This window comes from Fundulus heteroclitus, chromosome 12, assembly GCF_011125445.2.
Source record: "Fundulus heteroclitus isolate FHET01 chromosome 12, MU-UCD_Fhet_4.1, whole genome shotgun sequence".
NCBI lineage: Eukaryota > Metazoa > Chordata > Actinopteri > Cyprinodontiformes > Fundulidae > Fundulus > Fundulus heteroclitus.
The window spans coordinates 44086646-44108146 of record NC_046372.1 but is presented as its reverse complement, the minus strand read 5'-3'; the positions used below and the strand labels follow the sequence as shown (position 1 = coordinate 44108146).

Below are 21501 nucleotides of genomic sequence, written 5' to 3'. Positions count from 1 at the left end.
AAAAACTTCTTTTTTTGTATGTCCTCCTGCAGGAGCAACCATTGCAGTCTCCCTGGCTGTTATTCTGGTCATCCTCGGCGTTGTCTGTGGTGTGGTGGGGTTCATGTGGAGGAAGAAACACAGCCCCACTCTGCCAGTGTAAGCAATCTCCCCCCCAGAAGCAGATTTTTCTAGTTGCTTTGCTGTGTTCCCACTCCTGATGCCTTAACCCTCTCCTGACAGTCCACAGATGCACAGGAAGCCACCGCCCGTAAGCAGCTCTGCTCCTCGCATCAACCAGGACCACGCCATCAGTCAGCCCATGCCGCTCAGACAGGTGACGCTCGGTGACGCTCTGTACTGTAAATCAGCCGCCCCGCACTATTCTGAACTATGGCTGAACTTTTAGGCGCCGAAACCGAAGCCCAAAGGCCTGCCGCCTCCACCACCTCCAGCAGGGAACCGGCCCAAACCACCCGGCCAGAACTACATGGCAGCACGCCAGGTGATTTCTATGGGAGTGACCAGACAGTCACACACAGCTCACCGTTTGACACGTGCCATAATGGAGCAGGAATTACAAATTTACAGGGAAAGAAAAACTCAAATGCCATCCATAGATGTAATACTCTCATCAGTTGCTGCTGATGAGACAACGTGAGCTGTTAGAACGGCTGAGAAACGGCTAAGGGTATAAACCGACCACATGAGGGCAGCACAAGCAGCCATGACCACCAGACCGGTTTTAACAAAAAGCCAAGTTCCTGTTAGTGTTGTTGGCAGATGGTGTGAAGCTCACATTTCTTTCAGGTTTTTTTTTCTCCTTTTCTGTCTGCTGTCACTAATTAGGATGCTGGCGGCACATTCAAAATAAATATATAATCAGTTGAAACCAAAGAAAGAAAGATTGCGTAAAGCTGAAAAAGATCCAGTTAAAGTGTAAATAGAGAGGTCTGGTGTAACTGAGCTTTTCATACAAGCGTTTCCCCCTTATATTCCTTCTGATTTTGGTCACACCTAAACCTTTTAGACGATCAAATAAAGAGAACCCCAGTAAATACAAAAAGCAGTTTGTGAATGATTAACTTAAGGGGATTTAAGCTAATCAAACCAACCTGCCATTGTTTAAAAGAGAGCCCCCCCCCCCCCCACCTGCCTTGTAAAATCATGAGCCAACGGTGATTTAACCCCGTTTCTTTAGTTTATTGTCGTCACCCGCCACTGCCACAGCTGTAGAATGAAGAAATCCCTTAACTAGTACCTGTTGTCGGACAGCATGGAGTCGGCTGAAAGATGTCCGGCGGCAACACGTGGCGCTCTGATATAAAGAACAGATAAGACACTCGATCGCTGGCATCTCTCTGTTTGGAAAGGGTAACAAAGACATTTCTAAGGATTCTGGACTCCAGCCAACAGCAGCCTTTATTTGTGAACGGGAAAACGTGGTAAACCTTCCTAGAAGTGTCTGGCTAATAAAAACAACTCTAAAGGCTGCATTGATGACTCATACAGGAGAAAATAAAAGAACCCCTCACATCGACATCACTGCAGGCCTCGCTGGCCCTTAACAATAAGAGGCTGGGCAACAGCTCAAAGCACCACTGAGCAAAAAGGAGACGACAGCCTTTCTCCCCAACACGCATCCTAATCATCCCCAAGACCTGTGGGGAAATATTCTTTGGACTGCAAGACTGGGGTGGAACTTTTTGGAAGTTGTTTCCAACTATAGCTAAGAGCATTTCAGAACAACTCCTGGGCTACACCCAAACAAGGCGGTGGGATTGTGATGACCTGGGACTACTTGCCGTAACTGGTGCAACCATAAGTTCTGCTTTCTAGCAGAAAACGCTGGAGGAGAATACTGGGCCATCGGTTTGAGCCTTTAAGCTCTTGAACATTTTGGTAATGTAGCAAGAAATCCACCCAAAGCACACCAGAAAGTCCAGTTCTGAATGTCCGTGCCCCAAAAAAAAAACCATTGTTACTTGGTAATATTTGGAGAGACCTGGTCAAAATCCAGACCTAAATCCAATTGAAATGTTGCGACGTGACAAGCCACTCCTGCTAAAAACTCCTCCAGTGTGGCTCAATGAAACAGAAATCCTTCCAGACGCTCGTCACCAACACGGGATTGTTGCTGCCAGCCAATTTTTGGATTTCCTTTGTGAAAATTTTGGTGTGAGAGATGATGATTTATTATTATTAATTCCTCTGAAAACCAGAATAGGTTTTCTTTACTGCCTTTCAAAAGTTATTTGAGTGGAAAATCTTAATTTTCTTGTTACACTGTAGATAGATAGATAGATAGATAGATAGATAGATAGATAGATTTTAAAAGTTGCTAATTAATCAATGTGTTGTTGTTTTTTCCTCCCAGGCTCTGAGACCTGTACCTCCTCCAAAGGTGTGAAGTGCAGCACAGTGCCAAGCGTTCTTAAAGCAGGGGACGATTTCTTTCGGGTCTTCAACAGGAGGCTGCAGGCAGCCCACGCAGATGGTGTCCTGTTTCCACGAGCCGCTGCATTTTTAAACTGCAGCCCCCCCAGCCTTAATAGGAAGCACAAACTGAACTATAAGTGTGGCACCTACCCTGGACCCACTTTGCTTTTATACCCCACTTTTTTTATACTGTACATTAAACTAGACCCGAACGTAATAAATATTATTTTATGACGATGTTGGCACAGAGGCGCTTCAGGCATCAGCGTTGGGTTTGTTTCTGTGTCTGATGGTGGAACATATGTGGGACCGGCCTGCGTCTGGAGGCGGTGCGACGGACTGCAGCTACCGCCGCCACAGCAACACACTGCATGTCTGCGTCTCGTGGCCAATATCAAGCCATGTCTTTGTCAAGAACACTGTGAAATATGTTTGGGACTTTTTGTATTCCTGTTTTATTTACGCCGTCATTGTAAAGTATGAGCGGCGATATTTTTAAATGCCTTGGTCATGTTTACATCAGAGTACGACAAATCATCAAATCTCTGCTGGTTTAATGTTATTTCCAGGTGATCAAACCACCGTTACTGATGGACTGAACCAAAAACACCTGATGAAAGTTGTACCTTCTATGCTTATGTGCTATAATCAACATGTTTAAAACCAAATGATAATTCTACAAGAAGCATGGTATCAGATAAGTGTAATTGTTACAATTGAAGAAATATGAGAAATTAACCATGTGGTTCTAGTAGTATTATCCTCCATTATAGGAGGCCATAACCTCGGGGTGTAAACTAAAGAAGAATGAGGTTGGACTTTGGTGAATGCTCTCATCATGGGTTTAAATGAGAAAAGCTTCATGTGAGGTAACACAGGACCTTACAGTACAGCATTTCCAGTTTGAGCAATAAATGGACAGCAAATCAGCCTTCAAGAAAGATTTAAGATTGGACTTTCAGATAAGGTACTGTCATGGTTTTCAGGTGACGAGCCCACATGCAGATACGATCGGGAGGCAAAGCACAGTTTTAAGATGTTTATTTAAAGAAACAGGCAGATCTAAGGACGGGACTACGGGTGAGTCGGCTGGGTCAGAACGTCAAGGCTGGCGAGTCTGTAAGAAAGAGGAAGTCAGAAACTCTGAAAGTTGAACCAGGGGAATTGCTAGAAGTGCGCTGCTTACCATTTAGCCGGGCGGACCTAACCGGGAAGAAGTAGCGTCGGGAATACTCTATGATTCTACTCAGCTGGAGTTAGGCGGCTGGTGGCTGAGGGCGGCTGATGTAACTGGCGAGGGATCCTGAACGAACCTCGTCGGCAACGGTTGACAGATGGATTGACCAGAGTGAATGCAGAACCAGCAGGAACCGGGAGAGGGGAACTCAGGCCTCGCTGGGTAACACCCAGGAAGTATGAGGGGAGCGCCAGAGCAAAATCTGAGCAGGCGGTTCTGCTGGTCTGTTTCTTCGGAACGAGACGTCAAGACGGGTGAGTGCATCCAAGCACAAAAATCTGAGGCAAACAGAGATCCAAAAATTAGTCAAAAAACGAAGAGCAAAAACTCACAAGCTGGTGTCCGAGCGTAGGGACAGAGGCCACGTCGTACCACGACTGGTTAAGGCTCTGGCGTCTTCCATCTGTCAGCGCTCTGCTTAAGAAGCCAGAGGAAGCCGCCTGCAACGAGCTGCAGGTGTGGGCCACGCCTCCTCAGCCAACCAGACACACCTGTGGAATAGAGTTAGAGTAGAGCAGCACAGAGAATCCTGACACTACCCCCCCCTCAACGGCCGCCTCCTGGCGGCCCAGACGAAGAGGTGCTGGGCTGAGTAGCCCAAAAATCTGAAATCAAGTCCTTATTCAAGATAGTAGCTGCGGAAACCCACGAGCGCTCCTCAGAGCTACAACCCTCCCAGTCGACGAGGTATTGGTGACCCCTACCTCGCCGACGGGCATCCACAACCCTGAGAACCCGAGGGTTCTGACTGTCCTGGGAGGGTGGAGGGGGTCCGGAAGGAGGGCACAAGTTGCTGTCCAAAACGGGCTTGATCTGGGACACATGAAAAGTAGGGTGTACTCGGGAGTGAGGGGGCAAACGTAAACGGACAGTGCTCGGGTTAATCACTGTCTCTATCTCATAGGGACCAGTGAACCGGGGAGCAAGCTTCTTAGCGGATGGATTGGACAAAACGTCTCTGGAAGATAACCAAACCTTCTGACCGGGGCGATACTGAGGAGCTGGTCGGCGGTGCTGGTCGGCAAACCTCTTGCTCCGCTCTGCGGTGCGAGTGAGGGCAGTGATGGTTGATCTCCAGATGTCCTGGCAGCGAGCAATGTAGTTGTTTACGGAGGTGAAGGGAATCCTGAGTTCCTCTGTGGGTAGAAGTGGAGGCTGATATCCCAAAGCAACCTCAAAAGGTGAACGTCCAGTAGCTGAGGTGATGTGTGAATTAAGGGCATACTCCACCCAGGGCAAAAACTTGTTCCAGTCGGAGGGTGAAGATGACGTAAGGCAGCGGAGAGTAGTCTCTAGTTGCTGGTTCATGCGTTCAGTTTGGCCATTAGTCTGAGGATGATATCCAGAGGTGAGTGTATAACGGGCACCCAGAGCAGAGCAAAAGTGCCGCCAGACCTGGGAGATAAACTGAGGACCCCGGTCAGAGAGGATATCAACAGGGATGCCGTGAAGTCTGAACACATGTCTGATAAGAAGCTGAGCTGTCTGGAGTGCGTTGGGTAATTTGCGGATGGGAATAAGATGACAGGACTTAGAAAACCGATCAACTACCGTCAAGATAGTTGACATACCTTGGGACAAGGGGAGACCGGTAACGAAATCAATCGCTATGTGGGACCATGGACGTCTGGGGATGGGAAGAGGATTTAACAAACCGGAAGGTGGCTGCATAGAAGACTTATTCTGGGCGCAAACGGGGCAGGCGAGAACATATTCTCGAACATCCTTAGTCCATGAAGGCCACCAGAACCGCCGGGAGACCTGGGACTGGGTTCTAAAAATGCCCGGATGGGCGGAAAACTTCGTGTCATGACTCCAACGTAGAACCTCAGGACGAACAGACTGGGGAACGTACTTAAGCCCAGGTGGCCCTGTACCTGGGTCCGGGTCTAAGAGTTGGGCCTGTCTGATTCTGTCCTCCAGATCCCAATGCAGCGCTCCAACCGTACAGGTGGGAGGAAGAATCGGTTCCGGCTCCCTCTCTTGTTCAGAAGATGTAAACAGACGAGACAGTGCATCAGGCTTGACATTTCTGGAGCCGGGTCTGTAGGTGATGGTGAGGTTGAATCGAGAGAAAAACAAAGACCAACGGGCCTGTCTAGAGTTGAGTCGACGGGCTGACTGCAGATAGGAGAGGTTCTTGTGATCTGTCCATATTATGATGGGCTGCTCGGATCCCTCTAACCAGTGCCGCCACTCCTCCAACGCTAGTTTAATAGCTAGTAGCTCACGATCACCTACATCATAGTTCTGCTCTGCTGGTGATAAACGACGGGAGAAGAACGCACAAGGGTGCAACTTACAGTCTACCTCCGACTGTTGGGACAAAACCGCTCCCACCCCGGTATTAGAGGCATCGATCTCTAAGATAAACTGTTTGGCTGGGTCGGGGTGAACTAGTATGGGAGCCTGGGAAAAACGGGCCTTAAGTTTACTGAAAGCCTCCTCGGCCTCTGGACTCCAGACAAAAGGTACTTTGGGGGAAGTGAGAGCATGTAAAGGAGATGCTACCTGACTATAGTTCCTGATAAAGCGCCGATAGAAGTTAGCGAAACCAAGAAAGCGTTGGAGCTGTTTGCGCGACTCAGGAACAGGCCATTCCACCACTGCCCTTATCTTTTCCGGATCAGACTTCACCTGTCCGCCCTCTAAAATCAGACCAAGAAAGGAAACAGAAGACTGGTGAAAATCACACTTCTCGGCCTTAACAAATAAGCGATTCTCTAATAATCGCTGGAGAACAAGACGGACGTGTTGTTTATGTTGTTCTAGGTCACGAGAGTAAATCAGGATATCGTCAAGATAGACGAAAACAAAAACATTCAGAAAATCCCGAAGGACATCGTTCACTAATGCTTGAAAAACTGCCGGGGCATTGCACAAACCAAAAGGCATGACTAAGTATTCAAAGTGACCTAGCGGGGTCTTAAAGGCCGTCTTCCACTCATCCCCCTGTCTCACCCGAACCAAATGATAAGCGTTGCGCAGATCAAGTTTAGTGAAGATCTTAGCATTCTGGACTGGTTCGAGGGCTGAGGATAATAGAGGGAGCGGGTACTTGTTCTTAACGGTTATTTGGTTAAGCCCTCGATAATCGATACAGGGTCGAAGGGTTCCATCCTTCTTACCAACGAAAAAAAAAACGGCGCCCAATGGGGAGGATGAAGGACGGATTAACCCCGTAGCTAGAGATTCCCCTATATACTTCTCGAGCGCTTGACGTTCTGACCTGGAGATGTTGTAGAGCCGACTCACCAGTAGTGGAGCCCCAGGCAAAAGGTCAATAGCGCAATCGTAAGGGCGATGTGGGGGAAGTGAACAAGCCTGAGTCTTACTGAATACTCTCTGAAGATCGTGGTATTCCTCCGGAACTAGCGATAGGTCAATAACGTCCCCAGATTCTGTCTCAGGGGAAGGGGTAACAGATACAGGGCGAGCGGACTGTAAGCAACGAGAATGACAAGCTGGAGACCAAGATTCTAATCGGGACTCGGCCCAGTTAAACTGCGGGCTGTGGACACTTAACCAGGCTAAACCCAAAACAACGGGTGAACGCTTTACAGGGAACACGAAAAACGAAAGTTGTTCCCGGTGGTTACCCGAAACTATCACTACTAGAGGTCGAGTGCGATGGGTGATTAAGGTTAAACTCTGCCCATCCAAGGACGACACCCGGAGAGGCTCGGGTAAAGGTTCGACCGGCACACGAAGCTGATCCACTACGGTTTGGTCAATTAGGTTGAAGTCCGAACCGGAATCAACTAGAGCCGAGACATCGAAAGTATCCTGATCAAACATTAACGTCACTGGTAAATGTAAGCGAGAAAGAGATGGCGCCTTAGTAACTACTCGGGGGCTAGAACTATTAACGTCCACCGTTCTCCCCGTTACGAACGGTGGACTGGATCTTTTGGCCGAACCGGACAATCCTTAAGGAAATGACCTTCCCCTCCACAGTATAGACACAAGTTGCCCGCGAAGCGCTGTTGACGCTCCTTATTGGTTAAACCAACCTGGCCCAACTGCATGGGTTCGGGAGGTGATGGAGCGGACCGCGGTTCCCTATGGGTGAGCGTGGAAGAGGTGGATGATCGCATGACTTGGTTCGGTCTAACTCGGCTCCGACTACGTAGCCGGGTATCCAACCGGATGGCTAGCGCCACAAAATCCTCAAAATCCCCGGGTTCCTCCACCCGGGCTAATTCATCCTTAAGGGACTCATCAAGAGCCTGAAAAAATACTGCCTTTAACGGTCTTGGTTGCCAATCCGCCGCTGCGGCAACCGTACGAAACTCCACTGAGAAGTCAGATACGCGTCGACCGCGCTGTCTTAACGAAAGGAGATGACGAGACTGGTGAGCCGAATCTAACTCGGGCGAAAAAAATAGTCTTAAACTCGGTAACGAATTCCTGAAAAGTAACCCCGAATGACTGACAATCAGGGAATCGAGCCTCAGCCCAACTAAGTGCCTTACCTGTTAGGAGTCGTAATACATAAGATATCTTAACCTCATCTGAGGCGAAAGTCTGGGGGGATCGGTTAAACACCAGTTTACACTGAAAAAGGAAACCTCCGCAACTCCCATGGTCACCAGAGAATTTCTCCGGACTAGGTGACGCGCCCTCAAGTGGCGGAGCCCAAAGCTGATTATCAGTGCTCGGAGCGACGGGAGGCGGGGTGCTAATGTTTTGAGTGACAGGCGACGTCATCGCGGAAGTAACTGTGTCCATGAGCTGGCTAAACTGAGCGGCTAATCTATGAAGCTGCTCCTGTGTTGAATTTACGGCTAAACCTAGCGACTGCATCTGCTCTTGCTGTGCGGCTAACTGCCGCCCGAACGTATCCGCTGGACTTTGGTGGCCAGAGCCTTCTTCTGTCATGGTTTTCAGGTGACGAGCCCACATGCAGATACGATCGGGAGGCAAAGCACAGTTTTAAGATGTTTATTTAAAGAAACAGGCAGATCTAAGGACGGGACTACGGGTGAGTCGGCTGGGTCAGAACGTCAAGGCTGGCGAGTCTGTAAGAAAGAGGAAGTCAGAAACTCTGAAAGTTGAACCAGGGGAATTGCTAGAAGTGCGCTGCTTACCATTTAGCCGGGCGGACCTAACCGGGAAGAAGTAGCGTCGGGAATACTCTATGATTCTACTCAGCTGGAGTTAGGCGGCTGGTGGCTGAGGGCGGCTGATGTAACTGGCGAGGGATCCTGAACGAACCTCGTCGGCAACGGTTGACAGATGGATTGACCAGAGTGAATGCAGAACCAGCAGGAACCGGGAGAGGGGAACTCAGGCCTCGCTGGGTAACATCCAGGAAGTATGAGGGGAGCGCCAGAGCAAAATCTGAGCAGGCGGTTCTGCTGGTCTGTTTCTTCGGAACGAGACGTCAAGACGGGTGAGTGCATCCAAGCACAAAAATCTGAGGCAAACAGAGATCCAAAAATTAGTCAAAAAACGAAGAGCAAAAACTCACAAGCTGGTGTCCGAGCGTAGGGACAGAGGCCACGTCGTACCACGACTGGTTAAGGCTCTGGCGTCTTCCATCTGTCAGCGCTCTGCTTAAGAAGCCAGAGGAAGCCGCCTGCAACGAGCTGCAGGTGTGGGCCACGCCTCCTCAGCCAACCAGACACACCTGTGGAATAGAGTTAGAGTAGAGCAGCACAGAGAATCCTGACAGGTACAAGAGGGAAAAACTGTCAAACAAAATGGAAATTTGAAAAAGTGAAATTTGGGTGTAGACCAAGGAGCACATCAGCTCCAGCTGTTGAAGCAGAAGCTAAAAGAGAAAATGTCTAAGAAGTGGAAAAAAAACAGGAGGGAAACAGGAGTCCGTGTTTGTCAGCAAGCTGCATGGAAGGCTGCAGGGATCTAAACAAAAGCCCAACTAGAACTGTGATTAACACCCAAACCAGAGAAAAAAAAGGGACCCAGTCATCAGCTGTGGCTTGCTGGATGAAAACAACGGGTAGAGGAGGAATCAAACTTTTTGGCCAACACTTTGTTAAGATTGAACAGGCTACAAAAAATAGATTTTTCCTTAGACACAAGTCATGTTTTTTTCCCTGCTCAACAAACTAAATATACAGTTTCATAAAATACACTACCATCTTTATTTATGTAGCACTTTAAAAAAAAACACACATGGTTGTTGCTCCACAGGTATAACACAAGACAGAGAAACAAACTATTAAAAACCTAAAAACATTAACACAGCTCATTAAAGTCAGACTCAAAAGTACAACGTCAGATTGTCAATGTGTTAAAAGCCAAAATGTGTTTTCTGGTGAGATTTACCAAAACCTCAGCTGAGGGAGCGTGTCTTATGTGCGGCGGCTCCAGAGCTTCAGGGCTAGAAAAGAAAACGCTCGATCACCTTAGGAACCCCCGACAAAATCCAGTCAGCTGACCTGAGGGAACGTGATGGGTAAAGGGATGCAGCAGGTTGGACAAATATTCGGGCCCAAGGCCACTAAGAGGCTTAGAAACAAACTAAAGAACTTTAAAGCGAATCCTGAAATAAGACAAAGTATCAGATTTTTTATAGAAAAGGGATCTGTTCAATGTTGTGTTTCCGAAACGTGAAAAGGGCTTAATATATATGCCTTACCAACAGAAAAGCAGGCAGTTCTCTTTTTGGGTGCATTGTTTTATATCTTCTCAGTCTAAAACTGTTTCAGATGATTCTCAGCCACGACCAAGAGATCTGAGTCATGCTGCACATTTGAAGTCCTACTTACATTTAATGAAAAATTCAAGTAAAAAACTTTAATAAAGGATAAAAATACTTCATGTTGTACCTAAACCTTCATGTCAAGAACACCATGATTTAGCCGCATTGTGTGAGAGGATTTACAGCCATAAAGAATATTTACCCCAAAAATGTTTTCTGAAGTCCCCATCTGTGTGAACCAGGGAATCGGCTGGTGCTGATCTTCAGCGGTCATTACCAGTCCAACACAGGACAAACAGCTATGCACACACACACACCTAAGGGCAATTTAGCGAGAACAATTAACATAGCAGTCATGCTTTTGGACTGTGGGAGCAAGCCGGAGTACCCGTAGAGAACCCACGTGTGCACAGGGAGAACATGCAAACTCTGAGCAGGAAGACCCCAGGCTGGGATTTGAACCCAGGACCTTTGTGCTGCGAGGCAACCGTGCTGGAGCCACGGTGGGTAGAATCAGTGTTACCAACTAAGCCACTGTTCAGCCCACCCTAGGCCCCCCTGTATTTCATCCTGAATGCATCGCTCTCACAACAAAACATGATGGAGGCAGCATCATCCGCCTGGACAGGGAAGCTAGTCAGAGTTCATGAGGACATACGGTGAGGTGAGAGCATATCCATTTATACAAATGGCTCAAAGTCCAGAGCTGGGGAATCTGAGGAAAGACTTAAGAATTCATATTCAGGATTGCTCTCCATCCAATCCGACTAATCTGGAGTTATTCTGAAAGTGTGTAAAGCTGGTGGAGACATACACCCAAAGTTCTCCAGACTACTGACTTCTGGGGGCTGCATCCTGATGTGCACATACCTAGATATAGCACTCTCTACACACCGACCTCCCACAGCCTAAAGGCCACACTTTCCAGACTAGGTTTTCCTTTAATCCGTGGTTTTAATGTGTGTAAAGGAGAGGAAAGTGGCGAGAAGTAGAGGTACTGAGTTTATGTACCCTCAGGGGTCCATCTATAGGATGTTTAAAAGGTGAAGAAGAGAATTTAGAACAGGTGGAAACAGGGTAAAACAGCTCCAAGCAACATGACAAGTCAGGACAACGCTTAGAATTACTTTATTTCCCCCCAAAAGATACATCTACATAAACAAATTCATGGCCTTGCATGACATATACGAACACAGTTGTGGATCCTTTATTACAGCTAACATAAGATTTCAATCTTTTTTTTTTAAAACATTCTTAAAGATATCGTATAAGACCTGACAGCGTCAGTACACTGTATGGCTCACCCTGGCAAGCCTAAAACATCACAGATATGAGCATAAACCAAAATACTTCTCTTTCTGGGAGATTTCCAGAAATCTACTGAACCGTACGGCAAACATAACATACTGGAAATATCCAAATGACTGCAATTAGAGATCCCGTGTGACTAAAAGCCTCCGCACATACGCAGGGTTCCTACACGCCTTCCATGCAGGACAAACGGTCTCCTTTACATCCATGTTGTCAATTTTCTAACTTAAATACAAAGATTCCCTGTGAATTTATGGCAGACATGTCTATGTATGAAACCTGCAAATACCAGAGACAGACAGACTGACAGGTAGAAAGGATGGACACAAGAAAAAAGGAAAGACACAGGAAAGAAAAAAGGTTATGAAGGATGTGAGGAAGGAGAAATTGAAAGAAACCAAAAGATGACACAAAGAAGGAAAGAAATGGAGAAGGAGGGGTGGGAGGATGGACAGAACGACAAAAAAAGGACACAGAAAGAAGAAAAGTTATGAAGAACATGAAGGGAAAAGGACAGAAAGAAGGAAAGAAATGCAAAAGGACAGAAGGGTAGGAAGAACACAAAGAGGAATTAGAGAAAAGAAGGAAATAAACTAAAGAAAGAAAACAGGGAGAGAAGGTTGGAAGGACACAAGGAAAATGGATAAAACACAAGAAAAAAGGAAATAATGAAAGAGGAGGCATAGTGGGAACAAATGAATGCAAGAGAGATTAAGCAAGGATTCAGTTTTAGACGGCGTAGGGGAAGGAAACATGAAATAAAGGAAGCAAAGACAAATTAGAAAGTGAAAAGGGAAGAAGAAGGGAAAGACACAAAGAAGGGAGCAAGAATGGAAGAAAGGACACAGAAGAAAAGAAACAAATGTGGCTAGGAGTAAGGAAAGAAGGAAAGACAGTTGGAAGAAAGGAAAACTTTAATGACAAGGGATGGACACGGAATAAAGTTCCCAATGAATGACAGAACAATGATACCAGGATGGCTAAAAGGCAAGGAAAGAAATTTAGAAAAGGATACAAGAACAAAAGGGCATAAGAGACAAAGGACACAGGGAAGGAAAGGAGGATAGTCAACTTTTGGACAATGGGATAAGTAACAAAGTTTCTATCCTCCATGTTGTTTCTTCCACACTTATTCTGATGACATCCAGACCTTCCCAGACTGTGGAGGAACCCTGCAGATGCTGACATGTGGCCAAGGTGCCGTGACACGGGGGCACGACTGCCTCAAATTCGCACTTGTTTTTAAAAAAAAGGAGTCCATTTACAGTAGAATATCAAATCTTAAAGCTCATTTGCACCTACCTTGTTGATAAAAACACAATGGAATTACAGTCAGGTGTGTCGGAGCACCAGTTCCTTTACGGTTTAGCCAAAGCGGGTCTCGGAACGACTGGGAGTGACTTAAAAATACTACATCTGTGAGTCAGGCATGCTTGAGATGAGGAAAGTACGGTCAGGCCTTGACAGACGTGTGTGTGTGTGTGTGTGTGTGTGTGTGTGTGTGTGTGTGTGTGTGTGTGGAGGTGGTACCTTTTATAGCATCATCCCTGCTGAGCAGTGACTCAGTCCATTGTGTCTGGGTAGAGCCTCATCAAAGCTCTGGCGTTTCACATGCCTCTCTTCGCCCATATTCACGGCCATGAGCTAAAAGGAATCCGAACCTTTATAATCAACATCAGAACACTGAAACAAAACGAAGACCAGAGAGCGGAAAGCATGCCCCAGTTCTTAATGGTTTTAAAAAGAAAACTTCAAATCAAACCGCTGCGGTCCTACGGAGCACGGTTCCTACGGAGCAGTTCTGAGGAGAGCAGCCCCCCCGCCCCCTCCCCCGCAGGCCCACAGCTTTGGGACGCAATCAACAAACATGTACTTTTGTCCAAGAAAGTCCAACTATCGTGTCCTTTTTACAAAAACCGGTTGTCTTAAACCGCCACTTGGTCTTCAAGTCTTCTAGCCGACGGTTTACCCAGAGCAGGAAGAGGAAGAACAGTTTCCTGCCAGGGTGGGGCAATACTGGCGGCTCCGGTAGCGACGACTCATGATGCTTCCTAGCTGCCATCAAGGGACCATAGCACGTACCAAACGGCAGCTGTGACTGCACACAAAGTAGCAGTACCTCATTTTATCTTTACATCACGTCCTTCACATCAAAGCCATTCCTACACTGCCATACCTGAACCTGTTTATGTGGGCACGCACAGAAACCAGTGCCACATCTTTGGGAAGAGGATAAATAAGAAGTTGCCTCTTATTCAAGCATTAAATGATCATTGAAATTAAAATTACATTCATCTGACTGACCTTTCAACCCTTATTCTTGTGTTATTTTCCCGCCCTATACCCCCCCTACAGGTGCACCAATCTGCGACCAGTTTCTGATCGTTTATGTTTGTAAGCAGATTGTGAGCAGATGTGATGTTAGGAGTTAGGGTTTTTCTAATGATTTAAAACAATGCAGAGTTGTGTACTGGGTTAAAGATTTAAAGCGTCTCAGATTGCTGATTAGTGCAGTTACAGCGGTGAGAACTGTGTGCATTTTTGTAAGCTGTAGAGCCTTCCCATAGCAGTCTTCATTACATAAGGATAAAGCAGCCAGTTTGCTGAAAATCATTCAGCCTTCCCGTTATCTGCTGAAAGCCTCGCTCTCCTACAGCCTGGATAAGCAGCAGACACGTCTACATGTTGTCAAAAAGAGTCTCGTTTAAAATGACATTTGCACTTCTGAAAACTGTCACTCTTCCTAACTGTGTAACAACTTCCACTTCAGAGAGTGTCATTGTTAGGACCATGTAGGTATGGTGCGTTCACCCATCTGAAAAAGGTCAGAACCTTTGAGTTTGTGACTGATCGGTAACCAGTCAGGGTAGATCAAGGTGATCTGTCCTCATATTATTCATCTTTCAAATGACTCACAACATGTAAACACTGTACTGTAGGGACTGAAACCTCAGAGTCCAATGAGGCTTTTCAGGCTACAGTATTTGGACTTTTCCCTTATTGAACAAACAGAATATTAAAAAAACTCCGGCTAATTTAACGTGGCTGAAACTCCTACATAACAAGGGCTCCTTCATCTTGAATCAATTCACAAACATCTCCTTTCTTTAAGGATCCGTCCGATACAATTTCAGTGTCAGTTTACATTTACACAACTGTAAAATGTCTTTAATCATTAGCTGCTATTAAATAAATCTAATATATTTAATCTTTAATAAATAAGCTGAGATCCCACCCCCAGCAGTCTCATCATCAATCGGTAGGTCTTGTTTTTGTTTGTTTCTTTTTGTTGGAAGGTGTTCCCGGCGCTGTGGCCTCCATCGGCTTTTATCCACTGAGGTTCTGTCTCTGTGCTCCGCCCGGCCGACGGTGGACGGGCGGTTTCAGCAGAGGAGGCTGACGGACAGACGGTTGGACGGAGACACACGGAGAGCATGTTTGGGGAGCTGGGAGTCGGGTGGTATGGGTCGCGTGACGATTCGGGAGGGGCGCGTCCCCCGCTGCTTATCCGTCGGTGCCGTTCTTGTTGGGGGCGTTGGCGTTGATGGCGGTCCCGTCTGGCTGTTGGCTGTCTTTGCGCGGCGGCATCCTCTCGTTTATCCTGTCCAGGCCTCGCGCCTCCTCGAAGTTGCGAATCTTCCTCGTGGGAGAGAAGCCTTGAATGGCTGCAGAACAGACCGGGGGGGAAAAAAATGGAACGTGAAGAGAGGCTGGGATGCCTTAAGCCCACCTTACTTGACGGCAAGCCTTTGCAAATCATACGCTTCATTTGAACTAGATCTCTTAAAAAAACAAAGCACAAGACACAGTTTCTGCCTAGCACAGTGTATATGATCTGTGAACACAACACATGCATGGGTAAACAAGGACTACCAGAGCTCAAACACCAGTGGGACAAGCTACAACATCAGAAGAGTCAACGTTTGGTGGACTTACGGTTGCATCCCGTCACGGCGGAGGAAACCAGACAGTACATGTGCAAACGGAAAGCAAACTAGTGAGGGGAGCTTGAGACAAACCGTCCACATAATATGCAGTAAACCTAGGGGAACCAAAGCTCCCCGGAGAGTAGAGCGTTGAAAACTAGCTTTCAGAATACTCTTGCACAACCAAATATCTGCGAAGATAACCTGATTCTTCTTCTGAACTTCTTACGAATAAGTGGATCCATCTTAAGGAGCAGCTCATTTCACCCATTCAAGTTTTTTATCCTTTTGCAATTTTGCCCGCTTCAAACTCTTTCTCCTAACCAAAGGGTGTCGAGTACTCGCTTTAGCAACCAACAATGTCAAAGAATTTAGGAATTTACTCAGTAAGAAGATGTGGTTCTGCGCCTTTACCAACAGGAAATCACCTGGAGTTACTTTGGTTTGATCTGGGGTCATAAATCTAGGATTTTGTTTGGCAAAATTATCCATCCCCACACATTCGGGTCTCAACATTTCCAAAGTCCAATGGTCAAGGGATCTTATTTCTGAGTTATCCAATTAGGACAGTGAAACAAAAGCTTGAAATACGTAAAAGTTTCACTTTCTGATATAAGTGACGTGAAATATTGAAATATTTTCAGATAAAATTTTTGGAGATGTCACTGTGAGATCATTTAGAGGACAAACAAGCAAAATGTCCCTTTTTGGATTATGGCGTCAGTTACTCAAAACTAAACTAATGGACGAGTTGCTCTAAAAGTTTAACTTATGAAGCAAATCAATGGTGAGGATGTGATAAACAAACAAATCAATGGAAAAAGCCCTTCATTTTTCACAAAGTTCAGCTTGCATCTTTTACATTAAGGAATTAATAAAGTTGAAAAACTCTTTTTCCATGCTTAACAGTCTCCAAAACTTAAAATTTTTAAATATTAAATAAATAAGTCAAATAAAATCCAATTTCAGACTTTTCCAAACTGAGTAGGAAATTAGTGTTAGATTACGGACCAAGATAATAAAAAATATGAATGTGGGTAAAACTAAGAGAAATAAGAAGATAAAAGGAACGAACATTAAGGAAATGTGTTGGAGGTGTGCATTGGCTGGTTACTGGTAACAGGTTACAGATCAGGATTTAGCTAAAAATCAAAAATCCATTAAATATTTTTCCGATATCCTTGCTACAGTTTACAGCATTAAATGCCAAAGTGGTGGAGAGAAGGAGTAAAGCAGAATTAAACCTAAGATGCACACGTTTGGTCAGCTGGCTGAAAGCACTGCAAGAAGGGAACAATAAGTAAGTACAATTTTCTTGCAATTAGTGCATTTGTCCATGATTTGAGCAGAAAGTTTAAATGATCGGCTAACGGAATGAGAATTTTGCCCTAAGCTTAGGAACAACTCATCTCTGTCCGTCCGTCCGTCCGTCCGTCTTCTTCCTCTTATCCGGGGTCGGGTCGCGGGGGTAGCAGCTTCAGTAGGGAGGCCCAGACGTCCCTCTCCTCAGCCACTTGGGCCAGCTCCTCAGGAGGAATCCCAAGACGTTCCCAGGCCAGCCGGGAGACATAGTCCCTCCAGGGTGTCCTGGGTCTTCCCCTGGGTCTCCTCCCGGTGGGACGTGCCCGGAACACCTCACCAGGGAGGCGTCCAGGAGGCATCCTGACCAGATGCCCGAGCCACCTCAACTGGCTCCTCTCGACATGGAGGAGCAGCGGCTCTACTCTGAGTCCTCCCCGGATGACTGAGCTCCTCACCCTATCTCTAAGGGAGAGCCCAGACACACTACGGAGAAAACTCATTTCAGCCGCTTGTATCCGCGATCTCGTTCTTTCGGTCACGACCCAAAGCTCGTGACCATAGATGAGGGTAGGAACGTAGATCGACCGGTAAATCGAGAGCTTCGCCTTTTGGCTCAGCTCTCTCTTCACCACAACGGATCGGTACAGCGCCCGCTTCACAGCAGACGCTGCACCAATCCGCCTGTCGATCTCCCGCTCCATCTTCCCCTCATTCGTGAACAAGACCCCAAGATACTTGAACTCCTCCACTAGGGGCAGCACATCCTCCCCAACCCGGAGAAGGCACTCTACCCTTTTCCGGTTCAAGACCATGGTCTCGGATTTGGAGGCACTGATTTTCATCCCGGCCGCTTCGCACTCGGCTGCGAACCGCTCCAGTGAGAGCTGTAGATCACGCCCTGATGAAGCCAATAGGACCACGTCATCCGCGAATAGCAGAGACGCAATTCTAAGGCTACCAAAATGGATCCCATCAACACCTTGGCTGTGCCTAGAAATTCTGTCCATAAAAGTTATGAACAGAATCGGTGACAAAGGGCAGCCTTGGCGGAGTCCAACTCTCACCGGAAACGAATCCGACTTACTGCCGGCAATCAACTCATCTCCATCATTTTATTTCAAGTGCAGTTTATCTAATTATCTTATTTTAGGGGTAAAAAAATATGCATTCCATTGGCAGATCTTATTTATCTCCTTAAATCTAGGACAAATACACTAATTTCAAGAGAATTGTTCTTACTTTTAGTTCTGCTGTTTGTTAGACTGCTGGGCGGTAAGTATTTATCAAAATGTAAATAACATTAAATGTCAAAGAAGACATACCATAACTTTTAAAGTGAAGGATTCACTATTTTAGCAGCAGTAGGAACAACTGCTTTTCCGTTGTTAATGAAAGCAGTTAGATCATAAATACCGTTAACTAGTAGTTAAATTGTTAATTTTACACTATTTAGCTTTAGGTTATCATACAGTGGGAACACAGCCCAATTACTACTTGGATGTAACATAGTAAGGTGGGGTAAATTGTTAGCTTAGCTCAAGTTAAGTGGTTAAACAGTTCGCAGCCAGGAAGTTGCAGGTTGATTCCCTGCTGCTGAGGTGTGGCTTTAGATTATGACCTCACCTTCACTGGTGTGTGAGCTACCCAGGGCTTTGCACTCAGCGCAGACAGAAAATGACCGCACTAATGTGTGCAGCTGATTGCGGTTTGTAATGTAAAGCATCTGGAGCGCTAGGCCTGGAAGTACATCCAGTCCGGTCCCTGATCGTAACAAGCCCTTCAGTTATGTTGGCTAGATGCAAAGCCCTACTGCTCTATATGTGCGGTACTCCCGGTCTGAACCACATCTATGTTTGATGGATTTGATCAAAGGGTTTGTCATGCACTGACCATCACTGTGGTCCTAAAGAGCCAGCCAGTGTAGCAACAGCAAAATGCTGTAACAGGATTAGCTTCTGAAAATATCCCAGGCAGGGATGTCCCCGGTCTTATCTTAGCCCCATCTAAGCAGGCTTTTCTCCGTGTGGGAAGCCAAACTCAACCAGAAACCCATTTATTACCACAATCAGAGACTTCTCAGCAACAAAGGACAAGTCAGGTCCTAAACCTCAATCTACAAACCTAGATACTGTAAACCTTGTGGAGAACCAAACATGGTCTCAGATCCACTGGTGGAAATATTTAGAGACGCACCAATCAATCAGCCAGAGACTGGAATTTTGGGAAATGGCCAATGTTCCCCTGATTTGCTCTGATTGGCCATTGGCCGCCGGTCAAATCCAGAAAATGACATTTTTCCTATTGATCAAATGCATCAAAACTAAAAACTGTCACTAGGGACTGGCCGACAAAACAATAATGTTATGTATCGCGATATACACAACACACACAGGCGGCTACAAACAACCACCCAGAGATTCTCGGCAGCGGTGCCATACGACAAAACATCAGAACCTTATCAAGAGATAACGGCTGCAAATAATATCAAAATATTTTTAGGCTGAATGCCGATATACGATTTTTACCTCTATATGTTTTTCTTGCCATAAAGTAATTATCAAAAGGCATTTCTGAATCAAAGCTTTATCCCAAATGTCTCACAGGCACATTTTTTTTTACCAACAGCTGGAGATAATATGAGAAACAGTTTAAAAAAATAACCTACTGGAATACCTAACCGTGTCATTCTAATGCAACATAGACTATCTCAATATAAACTATATAATCTAATGTCAAGGTTTACCCTACCGTATTATAAGCCTGGCGGTCCACCATGCTTTTACTCCCACCCCCACCCCACGAGGCTAAGAGTTGTTTATTTTAAATGCCGCGATGTTTGAAAGCAACATAAAAACGGTCAGTAATGTTCCCGCCTGGGAGAAATCCTCCTGTTCAAAATAAGCTAACGCTAGCTGTTATTAGCTTAATGGGCTGTGCACCTGCTTCCAGCTGCATCACGCAAAGCAAACATCACCTGTTCTTAAAAAAATCTTGATATATTGCCCAGCCCCACAGTGCCGTTATTATTTAGCAAAGGACATTCTACCGCTCAGCACAGTTAAGAAGTCTGGATACAAGACTCAAGGAACAAGATTTGACCCCTGTTACATTCTACCAGGTTGAAATCAGTTTTCCAAGACTGCATTTCCAAAGCGTTACATGATGCGCAGGGAACTCGTGCAAAAGGAGACGCTGTCAGCAAAGCGCTTTCGCAATCTGACCACTTTGTTTAATTGACAGTTTTTCTTTTAGAGGATTAAAGGTTACGTTTAAAATAAAACTATTTCGATTCAGACTTTTTCTCACGGTCCTTAATTCAAAAAGGTAAAACAAAAAAATGTATCAATTAATATCGCCATCGACTGATATCAAACTCTTATATAGTGGTAAATATTTCAGCCATATCGGCCATCCCTAACTGAACCGTATCAACTATCAACAGGTACTTCACTGCACTTTTGCTTTAGCTAGATTGGTTAGGTAAATGTTAGGGGCACACAGTATGCTTTACAGCATACATGTACACCATGTTCTGTTTGATTTAAAACTACTAGTTCTGTCATTAAACTTGCATATTTGTAATGACTTGCAAGAGCTATAATCAATAAAACATTTTTACAGCAATACGATACAACCATGAAGACACAAACAAGAAAGAAAAAGTCCACATTTTGGGGGTGTTTCTGTCTTTAAAGGGTGAAAACCACAAACAGAAGACACAGACAAGGAATTTGAGTCACGCTGCGTACCTTTTGCTTTAGTTGCTTCAATGGTAGCTTTGTTATTGGGGGTTCGGGGAAGGAGGGAAAAAAACGGAGTCATCAAAGATGGCTAAAAACAATACATTCAAGAGCAACATGAAATATTACACCTTTATGTGACGACAGGTGGAACAAGAGACCAACAGGGGTGTCATAGTCAGAACGAGGCTTGACCAACGTCATCAAAATATCTGAGTAAAGGGTGGAGGGTGACAGTGGAGACGCCCGGCAGAGATTTAGGATAGCGTTGGTGTTAAAGGGTCATGAGGGCTTATGTGAGGAGAGCTGAGAGGGGATTTAGCTCTAATAGCCTGAGGCTGGGATCAGGTGCGCAACAATGACCAAGCAGGGCGACCCACTGGTGCAGTCAGATGTTCATTAAGACCCATTAACTCTTCCATACAGCAGACACAATCATACGGAGGGGAAAAGAAAAAAAAAATTCATCTTTTACCAACACAAAGATCAAAACAGAAAGAGATCGTTGCAACCAAATGGTGCACAGCCACCCTGTGAATTCTCAAAAAACTCCTTCAATAGCACAGTCTGCGTGTCTATCAAAATTCTGCTCTGTTGCTGTTGTTTTTCTAAAAACAAAACAAAAAATCAGGCAATCATCTGTATTAAATGTGGCGGGCAATGCAACCAGGGCGGCTGGATCCAAGTTGCTTCACTGAAGGAATTCATCTAAGATCAGAAGGGAAATCCTCCCTACAATTTCAATGATGTGCATCAAGTTATTATAAACAAAAGCACGGCAAATGTTTGAGACATAAATCTAAGAAATCTCATGAGAGAACTGACAAAACTCCTAACATGGAGCGGATCTGAGAGCTGTGGCTAGCAGAGCTGACATGGGGCAGTGGCATTCTGGAA

General features: G+C 45.8%; 2 protein-coding genes across 5 annotated transcripts in view; one reads left to right on the top strand and one right to left on the bottom strand.

The window, feature by feature from the left end:
* The window catches only part of adam28 (ADAM metallopeptidase domain 28), a 40950-nt gene extending 30510 nt beyond the window's left edge, over window positions 1–10440 (top strand). For both annotated transcript variants that reach the window (XM_036144662.1, XM_036144663.1), the window contains 5 exons: window positions 33–138; window positions 223–316; window positions 389–484; window positions 2357–3385; window positions 9333–10440. In XM_036144662.1, coding sequence (XP_036000555.1) covers window positions 33–138; window positions 223–316; window positions 389–484; window positions 2357–2389 — 329 coding nt within the window. In that variant the 3' untranslated portion in view covers window positions 2390–3385; window positions 9333–10440. The remainder of the gene's footprint in view (window positions 1–32; window positions 139–222; window positions 317–388; window positions 485–2356; window positions 3386–9332) is intronic.
* Window positions 10441–11436: 996 nt separating this feature from the next.
* The window catches only part of ppp3cca (protein phosphatase 3, catalytic subunit, gamma isozyme, a), a 52811-nt gene continuing 42746 nt past the window's right edge, over window positions 11437–21501 (bottom strand). The window contains exons 13-14 of one of the 3 annotated variants that reach the window (XM_012849514.3): window positions 20614–20640; window positions 11437–15301 (exon numbers count right to left, since the gene is read on the bottom strand). In XM_012849514.3, coding sequence (XP_012704968.1) covers window positions 15141–15301; window positions 20614–20640 — 188 coding nt within the window. In that variant the 3' untranslated portion in view covers window positions 11437–15140. The remainder of the gene's footprint in view (window positions 15302–20613; window positions 20641–21501) is intronic. The other 2 variants (XM_012849530.3, XM_012849537.3) reach the window with 2 other exon arrangements.